Source organism: Rhinoraja longicauda, chromosome 23 (assembly GCF_053455715.1).
Source record: "Rhinoraja longicauda isolate Sanriku21f chromosome 23, sRhiLon1.1, whole genome shotgun sequence".
Taxonomy (NCBI): domain Eukaryota; kingdom Metazoa; phylum Chordata; class Chondrichthyes; order Rajiformes; family Arhynchobatidae; genus Rhinoraja; species Rhinoraja longicauda.
Genome location: NC_135975.1, coordinates 33,266,278 through 33,277,323, shown reverse-complemented (window position 1 = coordinate 33,277,323; position 11,046 = coordinate 33,266,278). Strand labels below are relative to the sequence as shown.

At 53.2% G+C, this 11,046-nt stretch overlaps 1 protein-coding gene across 1 annotated transcript in view; it reads left to right on the top strand.

Annotated features, from left to right (window-relative positions):
* Positions 1-11,046, top strand: part of itpr2 (inositol 1,4,5-trisphosphate receptor, type 2) — a 222,025-nt gene that overhangs the window by 96,871 nt on the left and 114,108 nt on the right. Inside the window, 5 exon segments of the mRNA XM_078420082.1 lie at positions 2,058-2,070; positions 4,340-4,459; positions 6,193-6,378; positions 8,143-8,394; positions 9,625-9,769. Coding sequence (XP_078276208.1) covers positions 2,058-2,070; positions 4,340-4,459; positions 6,193-6,378; positions 8,143-8,394; positions 9,625-9,769 — 716 coding nt within the window.

The window sequence follows — 11,046 nt, the reverse complement described above, 5'->3', positions numbered from 1 at the left end:
GGGTACAACGAGATTGGGAATGCGCCTCCCATACCATGCAATAATTTAAGTAATTAACAGCAACCCAACGAAACGAAACAATTGTAACAGTTTTTAGACAGGGTAAAGTGCAAGTTGATCTATGCGTTGTGGCCATCCGGCTCAGCAGGACCGGTTCATAGCAGCTGTGGCCCTGGGGATGAAGCTGTTCCTGAGTCTGGAGGTGCGGGCGTAGAAGGCCTTGTATCGTCTGCCCGATGGAAGGAGTTCGAACAGACTGTTGCAGGGGTGTGAAGAGTCTTTGTGGATGCTGGTGGCTTTTCTGAGGCATCGTGTGTTGTAGATGCCCTCCAAGTCTGGTAGCTGTGTTCCGATGGCCCTCTGAGCTCTATCACTCTGTACGTCTTTGGAGTGTGGGAGGAAACCGAAGATCTGGGAGAAAACCCACGCAGGTCACGGGGAGAACGTACAAACTCCGTACAGGCGGCGCCCGTCGTCGGGATGGAACCTGGGTCTCCGGCGCTGCATTCGCTGTAAGGCAGCAACTCTACCGCTGTACCACCGTGCTGCCAGGCTTGATTCAAGGAGTTATGGCTGCTCCTTGTGTTCCTTGTCTTCCCCCTCTCTACAAGACATGGTGGTTCAATCCGTGGAGTCAACGGTACTTTATCGTCACATGTACCTAGTACAGTGAGATGCTTGTTTGCGTACAACCCAGTAAAGTCATGTAGCAGCCCTCACCCAGGCACCCAGGCAGTACACGTGTCGCCATGTTATGGAGCCGGCAATGTTACAGACCCCTCTCTCTCCAATCACCCCCTCTCTCTCCGATCCCCCCTCTCTCTCTGGCTGTCCCCCTCTCTCTCCGATCCTCCCTCACTCTCTGATCCCCCCTCTCTCTCCGATCCCTCCTCTCTCTCCGATCCTCCCTCACTCTCTGATCTCCCCTCTCTCTCCGATCCCCCCTCTCTCTCCGATCCTCCCTCACTCTCTGATCCCCCCTCTCTCTCCGATCCCCCCTCTCTCTCCGATCCCCCCTCTCTCTCCGATCCCCCCTCTCTCTCTGGCTGTCCCCCTCTCTCTCCGATCCCCCCTCTCTCTCCGATCCCCCCTCTCTCTCCGATCCTCCCTCACTCTCTGATCCCCCCTCTCTCTCTGATCCCTCCTCTCTCTCTGATCCCTCCTCTCTCTCCGATCCCCCCCTCTCTCTCCGATCCCCCCCTCTCTCTCCGATCCCCCCCCCTCTCTCCGATCCCCCCCTCTCTCTCCGACGGCCCTCTCTCTCCGATCCCCCCCCTCTCTCTCCGATCCCCCCCTCTCTCTCCGATCCCCCCTCTATCTCCGATCCCCCCTCTCCGATCCCCCCCTCCCTCTCCGATCCCCCCCTCTCTCTCCGATCGCCCCTCTCTCCTACGGCCCCCCTCTCTCTCTGACGGCCCTCCTCTCTCTCTGACGCCCCTCCTGTTTCTACGGCTGCCCCTTGATTGAGAGGTCAGACCTGGTGCTGTCTGGGGTGGGTGGTGGACGTTGGGGAGGCTGGGTTGGGCTCAGGGTGCCCGGGGCCAGCTGTGAATGAGGCCCACGGTTGGGCTCAGGGTGCCCGGGGCCAGCTGTGAATGAGGCCCACGGTTGGGCTCAGGGTGCCCGGGGCCAGCTGTGAATGAGGCCCACGGTTGGGCTCAGGGTGCCCGGGGCCAGCTGTGAATGAGGCCCACGGTTGGGCTCAGGGTGCCCGGGGCCAGCTGTGAATGAGGCCCACGGTTGGGCTCAGGGTGCCCGGGGCCAGCTGTGAATGAGGCCCACGGTTGGGCTCAGGGTGCCCGGGGCCAGCTGTGAATGAGGCCCACGGTTGGGCTCAGGGTGCCCGGGGCCAGCTGTGAATGAGGCCCACGGTTGGGCTCAGGGTGCCCGGGGCCAGCTGTGAATGAGGCCCACGGTTGGGCTCAGGGTGCCCGGGGCCAGCTGTGAATGAGACCCACGGTTGCCCTGGCCACCTGGTTGTCACTGTGGGTCACCCGCATCGTCAAGGCAGGTGGTTGAGTTCGTTTTTCCCCCCTACTTTGCTTTGCAAATTACAGCAAATGCAAATCGGTAACGTGGCAAAGCACACGGAGCTTTGAAGGGCTGCTTCCAACCACAAAGATTCATTGGTAGAGGCAACATCAGGGGAATCGCCGGGAACCACGAGGGACAAAATAGACTTTGGTCAGATCCAGGCAGACGGATAAGGGGTGGACGGATCAGTTAAATAAAAGGGCAAACATGAAGGGAGAGGCAGGATAATGGGATGGGCCTTTCATTCCCACTAGTGTCACCAACTGTCCCGTATTAGCCGGGACATCCCGTATATTGGGCTAAATTGGTTTGTCCTGTCCGGGACTGCCCTTGTCCCGGACGGCGCTGTAGGCCTGGACACTGTAGGCCCGGACACTACAGGCCCGGACACTGTAGGCCCGGACACTGTAGGCCCGGACACTGTAAGACTAGACACTGAAGGCCCAGACACTGTAGGCCCGGACACTGTAGGCCTGGACACTGTAAGACTGGACACTGTAGGCCCAGACACTGTATGCCCGGACACTGTAGGCCCGGACACTAGCCCAGGGGCCGCTGTCGGCCCGGACAGTGTAGGCCCGGGCACCGCCTAATGGAGGTTGCCTAGTAACCTGCCTCCCGGCCCGGGCGGCCACCATTGGTGAAGAGGAAGCACGTGGCCGCTGGCTGGGTGAGGTCTCAAGGTGAAGTCACCGTGTCCCTTATTTGGGAGTGAGGAAGTTGGCAACCCTATTCCCATACTTTTGTCAGCAAATTCTGGCCCCATTCTTTCAAAACTTTCTCAAGTGTCCGTGAAAGGATAACTTCCAAAATGCTTGCTGAGGCTCTATAAGGCGCTGGTCAGGCCGCATTTGGAATATCGTGAGCTATTTTGTGCCCCATATCTGAAGAAGGATGTGCTGGCTGTGGAGAGGGTCCAGAGGAGGTTTACGAGAATGATGGTGGACACAAAATGCTGGAGTAACTCAGCGGGTCAGGCAGCATCTTGGGAGAGAAGGAATGGGTGGCGTTTCGGGTTGAGACTCTTCTAGAGACTGATGTGGTTTGCGAGAATGATCCCAGGAATGCGTGGGTTAACCTATAATGAGCGCTTGCCGGCACTGGGCCTGTACTCTGCTGGAGTTTAGAAGAATGAGGGGGACCTCATGGTACAGAATGGTGAAAGGCCTGGATAGAGTGGATGTGGAGAGGATGTGTCCACTAGTGGGAGAGTCTAGGACTGGAGGTCACAGCCTCAGAATTAAAAGATGTTCTTTTAGGAAGGGGATGAGGAGGAATGTCTTTAGGCAGAGGTGGTGAATCTGTGGAATTCATTGCCACAGAAGGCTATGCAAGTCAAGTCAGTGGATATTTTGAAGGCAGAGATAGATAGATTCTTGATTAGTACGTGTGTCAGGGGTTATGGGGAGAAGGCAGGACAATGGGGTTGGGAGGGAGAGATAGATCAGCCATGATTGAATGGCGGAGTAGACATGACGGGCCGAATGGCCTAATTCTGCTCCTATCACGAATTACCTTATTATTTTAAAATATTTGATGATTGTGGGCGGCACAGTGGTGCAGCGGGTAGAGCTGCTGCCTCACAGTGCCTGGTTCAATCCCGACCACGGGTGCCGTCTGTACGTGTGTGTGGAGAGTTTGTACGTTCTCCCCGTGACCTGCGTGGGTTTCCTCCGGGTGCTCCGGTTTCCTCCCACACCCTAAAAAGAAGCAGGTTTGTAGATAAACTGGCCCTCTGTAAATTGCCCCTGGTGTGTCGGGAGTGGTGGTGAAAGGGAATTGGCAGAGAGTTCCAGTGACATCCATGTGTAGAGTTGCTGCCTCACAGCGCCAGAGACCCAGGATCGATCCCGACCTCTGCTGCCGTCTGTGTGGAGTTGATATGTTCTCCCTGTGACCATGGTTTCCCTCCCTGTGCACTGTCTTCCTCCCACATCCCAAAGGCGTGGGGCTTTGTTGGCTATGTATGACGGAACTGCAGATGCTGGTTTAAACCAAAGACGGACACAAAATGCTGGAGTAACTCAGCGGGTCAGGCAGCATCTCTGGAGACAAGGAATGGGTGACGTTTCGGGTCCAGACCCTTCTTCAGATTCAGTCTGAGCAACCCGCTGAGTTACTCCAGCAATTTGTGTCCATCTTCGGCTCTGTAGGTTAATTGGCTTCTGTAAAATGGATGTGTAGACTGGATGAAAAGTGGGATAGCATAGAACTAGCACGAATGGGGGATGAGTGGTTGGTGTGGGCCGAAGGGCCTGTTTCCAAGCTGTATCTCTGAGCTAAACGTGTCTTTTTTTCTCTGCAGGTTTTTGGATTACTTGTCAGACCTGTGCGTGTCCAACAAAATTGCCATTCCCATCACACAGGAGCTCATTTGCAAGTTTATGCTGAACTCATCCAACTCTGACATCCTCATTCGAACCAAGTAAGCCAGCATATTCTTTACAGGGCCGAAGACAGACTTAGAGTGCTGGAGTAACTCAGCGGGTCAGGCAGCATCTGTGGAGAACATGGATAGGTGACATTTCACAGAGTGCTGGAGTAACAATAGACAATAGACAATAGACAATAGGTGCAGGAGTAGGCCATTCAGCCCTTCGAGCCAGCACCGCCTTTCAATGCGATCATGGCTGATCACTCTCAATCAGTACCCCGTTCCTGCCTTCTCCCCATACCCCCTCACTCCGCTATCCTTAAGAGCTCTATCCAGCTCTCTCTTGAAAGCATCCAACGAACTGGCCTCCACTGCCTTCTGAGGCAGAGAATTCCACACCTTCACCACTCTCTGACTGAAAAAGTTCTTCCTCATCTCCGTTCTAAATGGCCTACCCCTTATTCTTAAACTGTGGCCCCTTGTTCTGGACTCCCCCAACATTGGGAACATGTTTCCTGCCTCTAATGTGTCCAATCCCCGAATTATCTTATAAGACGTACAGGTTTGTAGGTTAATTGGCTGGGTAAATGTAAAAATTGTCCCTAGTGGGTGTAGGATAGTGTTAATGTACGGGGATCGCTGGGCGGCACGGACTTGGAGGGCCGAAAAGGCCTGTTTCCGGCTGTATATATATGATATGATATGATGTTTCAATAAGATCCCCCCTCATCCTTCTAAATTCCAGTGTATACAAGCCCAATCGCTCCAGCCTTTCTACATACGACAGTCCCGCCATTCCGGGAATTAACCTAGTGAACCTATGCTGCACGCCCTCCATAGCAAGAATATCCTTCCTCAAATTTGGAGACCAAAACTGCACACAGTACTCCAGGTGCGGTCTCACCAGGGCCCGGTACAACTGTAGAAGGACCTCTTTGCTCCAATACTCAACTCCTCTTGTTATGAAGGCCAACATTCCATTGGCTTTCTTCACTGCCTGCTGTACCTGCATGCTTCCTTTCATTGACTGATGCATTAGGACACCCAGATCTCGTTGAACTCCCCCTCCTCCTAACTTGACACCATTCAGATAATTATCTACCTTTCTATTCTTACTTCCAAAGTGAATAACCTCACACTTATCTACATTAAACTGCAGTCGAAGTCAATGGATATTTTTAAGGCAGAGATGGATAGATTCTTGATTAGTTCGCGTGTCTGGGGTTATGGGGAGAAGGCAGGAGAATGGGGTTGAGAGGAAAAGACGAGGATGGCGGAGTAGACTTGATGGGCCGAATGGCATAATTCTGCTCCTATCACTTACGACCTGAACCAGACCAAATGAGCTTTTTGTTTGCAAGCTAGCACTGATGCATAGAAGAGTAGATGAGCTTGTTGCAAAACCTCCGACGCTTCTTTCACCCCAAGTGTGATGTCTCTGGTGGTAAGGGCGGCACGGTAGCGCAGCGGTAGAGTTGCTGCTTTACAGCGATTGCAGCGCCGGAGACTCAGGTTCGATCCTGACTACGGGTGCTGCACTGTAAGGAGTTTGTACGTTCTCCCCGTGACCTGCGTGGGTTTTCTCCGAGATCTTCGGTTTCCTCCCACACTCCAAAGACGTACAGGTATGTAGGTTAATTGGCTGGGTAAATGTAAAAATTGTCCCTAGTGGGTGTAGGATAGTGTTAATGTACGGGGATCGCTGGGCGGCACGGACTTGGAGGGCCGAAAAGGCCTGTTTCCGGCTGTATATATATGATAAGATGATGTTCTCTCTTTGAAAGGCTGCTCTCGATTCGTGACGACTTCAGCATTGAGAGCCCGTTGCTGGAAGAGGAGGGCGAGGAAGATGAGGTGTGGTTGTACTGGATAGACGGGGACAAAGAGCCACACGGCAAGTCTATCCGCCAGCTGGCCGAGGAGGCCAAGGAGGGCAACAAGGAGGCCAACGATATCCTAACCTACTACAGGTAACGTGTCGGTAATCAATCGCATTTCCTTAGGGTGAGAGAGAGGGAGTGGAGAAATGAACACAGCCCAGTTCACTTAAAGGGACAAGTTGGGGGCGGCACGGTGGCGCAGTGGTAGAGTTCGTGATGATCAAAAGATTATAGAAGTAGAAATGGGCCATTCTGCCCATCAAGTCTACCCCGCCATTCAATCATAGCCGATCTATCTCTCCCTCCTCACCCCAATCTCCTGCCTTATCCCCGTAACCCTTGACACCCGCACTAATGAAGAATGTTGCCTGACGGGGGCAGGGACTCGGGTTCGATCCTGACCACGGGTGCTGTCTGTGTGGAGTTTGCACGTTCACCCCGTGACCACGTGGGTTTTCTCCGAGATCTTTGGTTTCCTCCCACACCCCAAAGACGTGCAGGTTTGTAGATTTATTGCCTTTGGTAAAAATGGTAAAGTGTGTGGGATAGCGTTAGTGTGGTAACGGGGTGGTGGCTGGTCAGCACGGGATCTCAGTGGGCCCTATATCTCTACAGTGATGTAATGTAATGTGAATGGGGGCAGAGGAGGTTTAGTAAAATGCCGTTACTATTGGAGGGTGTTAGCTATAAGGAGAGGTTGGACAGGCTTGGACTGTTTTCACGAGTACGTTGGAGGTTGAGAGGAGACCGGATAGACACATCACAGGCACTGTGGAGTTTGCACGTTGTCCCTGAGACCGCGTGACTTTCCGCCGATGGGTTTCCTGTGAAAGTTCACAAGTTATCGGAGCAGAAATAGGCCATTCGGCCCATCGTCTCCACCGCCATTCAATCATGGCTGATCTATCTCTCCCTCTCAGTGTCAATCTCCGCCTTAAAAATATCCATTCACGGCCCCCCCAGCCGTCTGTGATTCTACAGATTCACTAAAGAAATCCCTCCTCGTCTCCTTTCTAAAACCACGTCCTTTTATTCTGAGGCTATAGGCCTTGGTATTAAACTCCCCCACTGGTGGAAACATCCTCTCCATATGTTGGGTAGTGGTTGGATTGGTGCAAGTGTGTAAAGTCACAAGAGTGATAACGCAGAGAATTATGATGGGGGGATGGAGAGAGAGGGGTGAACTAGGATGGGGAGGGATGGAGAGAGAGGGGTGAACTAGGATGGGGAGGGATGGAGAGAGAGGGGTGAACTAGGATGGGGAGGAATGGAGAGATTAGGTTGGGAGAGCTAGGATGGGGATGGAGAGATTGGGTTGGGAGAACTGGGATGGGGAGGGATGGAGAGAGGGGGGTGAACTAGGATGGGGAGGGATGGAGAGAGAGGGGTGAACTAGGATGGGGAGGGATGGAGAGATTGGGTTGGGAGAACTAGGATGGGGATGGAGAGAACTGGGATGGGGAGGGATGGAGAGAGGGGGGTGAACTAGGATGGGAGGGATGGAGAGAGAGGGGTGAACTAGGATGGGGAGGAATGGAGAGATTGGGTTGGGAGAACTAGGATGGGGATGGAGAGATTGGGTTGGGAGAACTGGGATGGGGAGGGATGGAGAGAGGGGGGTGAACTAGGATGGGGAGGGATGGAGAGAGGGGGTGAACTAGGATGGGGAGGAATGGAGAGATTGGGTTGGGAGAACTGGGATGGGGAGGGATGGAGAGAGGGGGGTGAACTAGGATGGGGAGGGATGGAGAGAGAGGGGTGAACTAGGATGGGGAGGGATGGAGAGAGGGTTGGGAAGCTAGGTTGTGGGGCGACCATGTTTTAACCCAGACTGGCATGTGGTTCCTCCTGCAGGTACCAGCTGAACCTGTTTGCCCGCATGTGCCTCGACCGTCAGTACCTGGCCATTGACCAGATCTCCACGCAGCTGGGAGTGGACCTCATCCTGCGCTGCATGTCAGACGAGGACCTGCCCTACGACCTGCGGGCGTCCTTCTGCCGCCTGATGCTGCACATGCACGTGGACCGAGACCCCCAGGAGTCGGTCACCCCGGTGAAGTACGCCCGGCTGTGGACAGAAATCCCCACCAAGATCACCATCCACGAGTAAGCCACGGTATCGCCGCTCACTGCAGCTTGGTTTAGTTTACAGATGCAGCGCGGAAACAGGGCCCCCGGCCCACCGAGTCCGCGCCCACCAGCGACCCCCGCACACTAACACCGTCCCACACACACGAGGGACAATTTACATTTACACCAAGCCAATTAACCTACAAACCTGCACGTCTTTAGAGTGTGGGAGGAAACCGGAGCACCCGGAGAAAACCCACGCAGGTCACGGGGAGAACGTACAAACTCTGTACAGACAGCACCCGTAGTCAGGATGGAACCCGGGTCTCCGGCGCTGTGAGGCAGCAACTCTACCGCTGCGCCCACGCCCTTCTAAACCTTTCCTATCCATATATCTCTTCAAGTGTCTTTCAAATGCTGTGATTGTACCTGCACCACATTTATGTTTTAAATGCTTGTCCCCTGCACTGAGTCCTGCAGTGAGCATTAAGCACCCTTTATCAGCACGTGACTCTCGAAATAGTTTAGTCGTGTACTGAGGTACAGTGAATAGCTTTTGTTGCGTGCTAACCAGTCAGCGGAAAGACAATACACGATTACAATCGAGCCGTTTACAGTGTATAGATACATGATAAGATTGAGGGGGGATCTCATAGAAACTTACAAAATTCTTAAGGGGTTGGACAGGCTAGATGCAGGAAGATTGTTCCCGATGTTGGGGAAGTCCAGAACAAGGGGTCACAGTTTAAGGATAAGGGGGAAGTCTTTTAGGACCGAGATGAGAAAGTTTTATTTCACACAGAGAGTGGTGAGTCTGTGGAATTCTCTACCACAGAGGGTAGTTGAGGCCAGTTCATTGGCTATATTTAAGAGGGAGTTAGATGTGGCCCTTGTGGCTAAAGGGATCAGGGGGTATGGAGAGAAGGCAGGTACGGGATACTGAGTTGGATGATCAGCCATGATCATATTGAATGGCGGTGCAGGCTCGAAGGGCCGAATGGCCTACTCCTGCACCTATTTTCTATGTTTCTATGATAAGGAGATAATGTTTAGTGCAAGGTAAAGCCAGTAGAGTCCGATCAAGGATAGTCCGAGGGTCACCAATGGGGTCGAGAGTAGTTGAGCACTGCCCTCTGGTTGTGGTGGGATGGTTCAGTTGCCCGTGGTGTCAGCCCGTCAGTATGAGAGGGAGAGGGTTTGCGTTACGAGCGGATGTCTTGGTGCCGGTGGAGGAGTCTCCGTTAATGGTTGCCGATCTCCGGGCAGGTACGACCTGGTGACGGACATGTCCCGTGATGACAAGAAGAACAAGTTTGCCCTGACCATGGACTTTGTGGAGGAGTACCTGAAGGATGTGGTGGCTCAATCATTCCCGTTCGGAGTCAAGGAGAAGATCAAGCTGACCTTTGAGGTGGGTTACCGAGAGTGGGGGGGGACACCATCGTGGCTTCTCCCAAAAACTATTGATTGCTGCCGCCCTTTCTTGATTTTTTTTTGGCCCAAATTGCAAAGTTGATCCCATAGTTTAACACTGAAGGGAATGCGACCAATATACTGCGATCAAACGTGGCCAGGAGTGGGAGAGTCTAGGACCGGTGGCCATAGCCTCACGATAAAAGGACGCAACTTTAGAGTCATACAGCACGGAAACAGGCCATTCGGCCCAAATTTCCCACACCGACCAAAATGTCCCGTCTCCACTAGTCCCACCTGCCTGCGTTTGGGCCATACCCCTCTAAACCTTTCCTATCCATATACACCGATCAGCCAAAACATTATGACCACTGACAGGCGAAGTGAATAACATTGATTATCATGTTACAATGGCACCTGTCAAGGGGTGGGATATATTAGGCAGCAAGTGAACAGTCGGTTCTTGAAGTTGATGTGTTGGATGCAGGAGAAATGGGCAGGAGTAAAGACCTGAGCGACTTTGACAAGGTTATGGCCAGACAACTGGGTCAGAGCATCTCTGAAATGGCAAGGCTTGTGGGGTGCTCCCGGTCAGCAGTGGTGAGTACCGACCGACAGTGGTCCGAGGAGGGACAAACCACAAACCGGCGACAGGGTGTTGGGCGCCCAAGGCTCATCGATGCACGAGGGCAACAAAGGCTATCCCGCTGGTCCGAATCGACAGGTCGACTGTGGCACAAGTCACGGAAAATTTTAATAGTGGTCACGGGAGGAATGTGTCACAATACACAGTGCATCGCACCCTGCTGCGTATGGGGCTGCACACGGAGGACCAACAGCATATTAGGCAGGTGGGCATAATGTTTTGGCTCATCAGGTCATAATGTTCTGGCTGATCGGTGTATCTCTTTCAAGTGTCTTTCAAATGCTGTGATGGTACCTGCGTCAACTACCTCCTCTGGCAGCTTGTTCCATACGCCCAACAGCCTCTGTGTGGCAAAGTTGCCCCTCGGATTCCTATTACATCTTGCACAGCTCACCAATTAAATCCTTTCCCTCTCACGTTAAACCTATATTCTCTGCTCCTTGATCCACCTACGCTGGGTAAAAGACCCTATGTGCTCACCCTGTCTATTCCCCTCATGACTTTATGCACCTCTTCAAGATCGCCTCTTAGCCTCCTGCCCTTTGAGGGTGGGTGGGGTGATCTTATAGAGGCGTATCATATCATATCATATCATATATCTACAGCCGGAAACAGGCCTTTTCGGCCCT